Below are 5,468 nucleotides of genomic sequence, written 5' to 3' on the forward strand. Positions count from 1 at the left end.
ATTGGAAGAAACTTTGTCTTCGTGGAGAACTTTTTGATGGAAATAACCCACCTTTAAGTTACACAGAGAGGAAAACCATGGAAAAAAAACCCACGGTTAGCATGACCGCAAGGGGACTATAACTCCTGATCCGTCTACCACGAAGGATAGTTTAGTTTACGATAGCACTGTGGTTGGTGTGAGCCATGTGCAGAATTCGTTTCGATCAGTCATCGATGGGATTCGAAATCGGGTCACCTCACTGGGAGGCGGCACTCTGTCCTCTAAGCTATTATGGCTTAGATATTATTGAATAATGAAATATCTATAACTGGTACAGTGATTAAAAACGCCAAGTGTATGCATCCTTTGTATCCAGGTGAACCAACTGAGATATCAAGGTACAATAGCTTTATTAACCATCCATTAGTATGTGGCGTTAGCTTATACTTTGTCTTGTAACTTTTAACAAGCGCGATACATGTTTTAAATAGATTTTGATGGTGCAGTTAAATTTAATCATTAGGTTCTGCATTAGTCAATTGGCAAAAAGAAACTTACCAACTGCGACATCTGTCGGCCAATCATTCCTCTTAGCATTTTTCCCCAATTGAGATATCGTATGTCCAAGATCGGGAGAAAATGGTCCATTTACGTGGGGTTCCAACTGTAAACAATTTTTAATATATAGGGTAAACTTTGGACCAATTTTATTTCTTATATTTTTTATGTAGAAAGTAATAATTTTAAATTTCATGAGAAATACGCAATAAATTTGTTTATTAATTTAATTTAATTGCAGTTAATCGCAGAAATTTCTTTAACTTACAAAATTTCTTCACACTTAATTAAAAACATTAGGTTAAAACACTTACTTCATCGAGGTTGATTTCTATCACTTTGTCATATTCACATCCTGGATCTGGTGTTAATAGATCGTAGTACTGATCTGATAAATTTGCTATTTCTGAAAGAAGAGAGTTATTGATCGTAAAAAGTTTATTATATGTTATAAAGTTACTTACTTTATATAACATGCTGTTATAGCTTTTTAAAAGCTGTTATATAAAAGCTGTTATAACATGCTGTTATTATTTTTTTTTCTTCCAAATTTTATGTCAATAAATGCGTTTCTTCTATAAAACACAACGTAAAACGTTTTGGATTATCATACTAAGCCTTTAACTAAAATACAGATACAGAATCTAGTGTCTTTAGAGTAGACAATATTTAAAATTAAGTGATTGCTAAACCAGATAAATATACACTTGCTTTGATTAGTAATTTACTAAAACTTTACTTTTGGCTGACCATCTAATAGAAGCCATATATTTGAAAAAATGTCAACTTGAAAACTTTTTGACGGCGTTCCTACGGGTCTTAAAAAAATTAATGTGGTGCATGACATCTTGAGCTGATAGGGGCGCTTTCCTCTCATGAACCAGTTGTTCGTGGGCCTTTGAACTTACACTTTTATTTTTCTAAAATATTTTAACTTCGCATGTTAGTTTTATGTTACTATTAGTAATTGTCGAGAGTTCCATTAAAATAAGCTCAGAAATGTTTTCTTTATCGTAATTTAATGACTAGGAGAGATTGTCCAGTTAGTCGCCAAATAATTAAATTATGATAAAAGTTACGATTGTACTTATCTGAAAGCAGTTTTTGAGAATAATTATTAGAAAACAAAAAATAACAAATAATTAAAAATTATATAAATAAAAGGACCTGATGTTCAAAACGATGAAACAGTTTACAATAGGTAAGCGCCATTAAAATTTAATCCTTTTTCTGTAGTTTTGAGAAACTTTAGCAGACATTTATTTATTTTTTACAGATCGTAGCTGCCCTGTTTACTAAACCTTTCTGAATATTCAACTAAGCATATAACTAAAGCATTTTTTTAAAAAAATCTTTTTTCTTCTAAAAAGTAGAAAGAAATTTATTTTGCTTTTAATTAACTTTTGACTTTTATCTAATACAATCGTAAATACCACAATATAACAATAAAAAAATTTATTTTCCCTTTTATTGTAGTTTATGGTACCGGGCCATTTAGAGCCGGGATAGCCTGGTCGCTAGGGCGCTGGACCCATGCCCGAGAGTTCGAGGGTTCGAACCCCGCCGACCGTTAAATCTGTCGAGTCGCAAAAGTCCTCCATGTTCCCATAACAAATCAATACCTCTGGGGGTACTGGATTGGAGATCGATCGCTCTCTGATTCAGGTCAAAATTACGATCTGTGGATGAATGAATGGGTGTATGAATGGGTCCGTTCTATAAACGGGTGTGACGTATGGTGTGGCAGAAGTCGAATTCTTGGCCATAGATGGCACCACTTGTAAGCAAGAACAATCGCAACCCCTCTGCATAAACAGGCATACGTCAACAACGGGCCATTTATGTAACACATTGTACAAATATGGTTACTTCTTTGATTACAAGTTCATATTTCTATTCATTATTTTCTACATTTTTTAATTAAATTGGTTACATATGTAAATCTGGAATATTTTATCGAAGTGATATTGTAAAACTTCTTGCGATCATTACCTTCTCTTCGTGTTGCAATCAAGTAGTCTCTCATTCTTCTGTTATATGGGAAAATGGAAGTAGTTGCTCCAATTTCTGCTCCCATGTTACAAATTGTTCCCATGCCTGCAATAAATTTATAGAGTGGAGAATTAAATATTTTTTGCTGTTGTTGAGGGATATAATATTGTAGTTTTCTCTCGACATGCTAGTTTTTGGGCAATTTAATAATTTATTTCTTACCATAAATTCTTTAAAATTGGCTCGAATGAATAATACGTGACCCAACTTCTCTTGTATTTAGAGAAGGCAACAACGCGTTTCAATTTGAGTTGCGATACGTTAAGGTCATATGTTTTTTCTGTTTTAAAATTGTTACTTTCAAAGAGACAAGTTTACGCAAAGGCTGGATAAAAGTGTGGAAACACTTCTACACAATCTCTATGAGAACAATTTTTCTTTCATCAAGCAAATCTTTTGGAAAGTTTTACGTGGTACAGTTTGAAAGATCATGTCTGAAGCTTTTAGTAATGGTGCATTTTGTACCCTTGCAAAATTTACATCGACCAAAATAAGTGTAGGAAGTTAAAAGCTTTCTTTCTTTTTTAAAATACCACTATAATTTCCGAAAGTATTTTATATTTATATCGTAATCCTATAATATAATTTAAGAAATGCTGAACTTGAAGCTATAATGCCGAGACTATGTCGAAACTTGAAATATTTGAAAAAAATATTTTGGCCGAAGACGCTTATATTCTGCAGAAAACAACAGTATTTCTTAAAATAACTCAGATAAATTTATGTAGCTTTTGTTATTAATGATTTCAAGAAGCCAAAATGCTAACAGCAATGCTATTTACTAATTTTTTTTAAAAAAAGTTCTTTTAGTATTATAGTATTAGATCATGGAGCAAAAGACAGTGAATTGTCATGTTTCGTGAGAGTCACCCAGCTACGCTTACAAAATTCTCTTATGATAAAAAGGGTGTGCGATACTATAGATTCATCACTATTCTACGGCATTTATAATGAATTTGAAAGTGAAAATTATTTTTAGGAAACATGATTAAGGAAGTTTAGAAATAAAGTTTTTGATTTAATTTTGTGTAAATAATTAAGAGCTGGCAAGCGTTTACGTTCAAAGAGTAGTTCTTGTTTTTCTTAAAAAGATAAAAACTGGTTCATGATCTCTGTGATAGATTAGTCATGTAAACTCCTTAAATTGGATCTTACTTTTCTTATTAGTTGGAAATATAATTTTTTTTATTAACTTTAATGGCACTACGTAGAAAATTTCCATTTGATTTAAAGATGCAATTAATTTTACTATTTTCATAATATTTGTTTTCACCTCATTTCTTTTTAAGAAGTCGGACACTTTTGAGTTAAAACAATACATAGTAGGATGAATTAAGAAATTCCAAATGACACTCTTAATTCTTTTAATTTCAATTTAAGAATTAATTTAATGTAATTTAAAATGTTTAAACCTACCAGAAGTACGCCACCACATGGATGTATTCATATCACCGAAAATTATTGCCCGTCATATCATATCAACGACGCCACTTCGTCGACTTGATTACTTCGCCGACGTGAGCATTTCGTGGACACGATTGTTTTGTGTCTCTCACAAAGTCAGCATAAAATATGTTAGCTATTACGATTCCTATTTACGCTTTACGCATTACGATTCCTATTTACACTTTTATTAAATCACCAGTGTAAAAAAAAAGAGAACAGCTAAAAAGAACGAGTTTTAACTATTTTTTTAAAAATTACTCCGGTAGGGAAAATTAAAATTAAGCCTATATAATGATACGAAGATGGTTAAAAATAGACAAATTTACCTGTACAAGAAATCGATTCAACTCCTGGACCAGTGTATTCCAGGATCGAACCAGTCCCACCTTTAACTGTTAATATTGCGGCTACTTTCAAAATTACATCTGAAATGAATGATAAAAGACTTGAATTACTAATCTGGCTACTAATTACTAATATATATATTGATATTCTTCGTTCCACACAGTTTGAACTTTATACCTCGCTGAAAGTCCAAAAAAAGATTTTGGGGGACTTATATCACAAATGGAATCAAGATTAGTCGCCTGTTTCGCCAGAAAGCCAGCTCTTTCATTACCCAGAACACCGGAGTGGCCTCGTACATGTGAAAAGAGCACAGATTTACCCTCGGATTGGAGTTCATTTAAAATAATCTGCGAATTTACAATAATTCTGTTAAATGAAGTAATACATTTAAGTGCAAAAAGGGATGAAAGGGAATCTGAACAGATGAGGAATTTTGATGAAAGAGATGAGTTGTTTGAGATCCATTTAATAGAGTGGTAAAGACACAAAAGCTCAGNAAATGCGTTTCTTCTATAAAGGTAAAATAGTTCTCACAATTATAAAGTTGATAAAAAAACTGTCATTCATACCTGTCCATCTCTTTCGATTGTATCTTTTATCTGAAGTGATCCCGGAGTGACGTAAAACTTGGATTTTGCCTTTATTCCTTGCTCAAGGATTTGTTTGGCTACAGATGCAGCTCTCGACATATCTTCATAGCTACTGTTCGTGCAACTTCCGATGAGTCCTGAAATTCAGTAGCAAAAAAATACGGTTAAGATACAAAGAAGCTCATAAAGCAATCATGTTACAGAAAACAATTACGAATAAGCAATGATAAAGTAAAATGGTTATTGTCACCTTGGTACAATTCAGTTTTCAGAATTCAGTAACTACTCAGCATATTCAGTTCAGTTAAACTAGAATTCAGTTCAATTAATGACATTTATGGATGAGTGCATGGCTTAGCATGATTTATACCAGGGATGGGCAAACTTTTTCGGTCGAGGGCCAAAAATCGAAAAAAAAGATGTTTGGTGGGCCAAATAAAGCTTTCAAAATTTAAAAAAAAGCGAAGTTTTAATTTAAATATTTAGTGAGAT

The 5,468-nt window shown here is 32.4% G+C and overlaps 1 protein-coding gene across 1 annotated transcript; it reads right to left on the reverse strand.

Moving 5' to 3' along the window:
• Nucleotides 1–540: 540 nt before the first annotated feature.
• Nucleotides 541–5,113, reverse strand: LOC122273264 (aconitate hydratase, mitochondrial-like; the record flags this gene model as incomplete). Its single annotated transcript, XM_043057340.2, has 6 exons — nucleotides 541–646; nucleotides 855–946; nucleotides 2,533–2,637; nucleotides 4,365–4,463; nucleotides 4,658–4,733; nucleotides 4,956–5,113. Coding segments are annotated over 6 exons (636 nt in total), but the record flags the coding sequence as incomplete, so codon positions are not given.
• Nucleotides 5,114–5,468: the final 355 nt, after the last annotated feature.

This window comes from Parasteatoda tepidariorum, unplaced genomic scaffold (genome assembly GCF_043381705.1).
Source record: "Parasteatoda tepidariorum isolate YZ-2023 unplaced genomic scaffold, CAS_Ptep_4.0 HiC_scaffold_3346, whole genome shotgun sequence".
NCBI classification, from domain to species: Eukaryota; Metazoa; Arthropoda; class Arachnida; order Araneae; family Theridiidae; genus Parasteatoda; species Parasteatoda tepidariorum.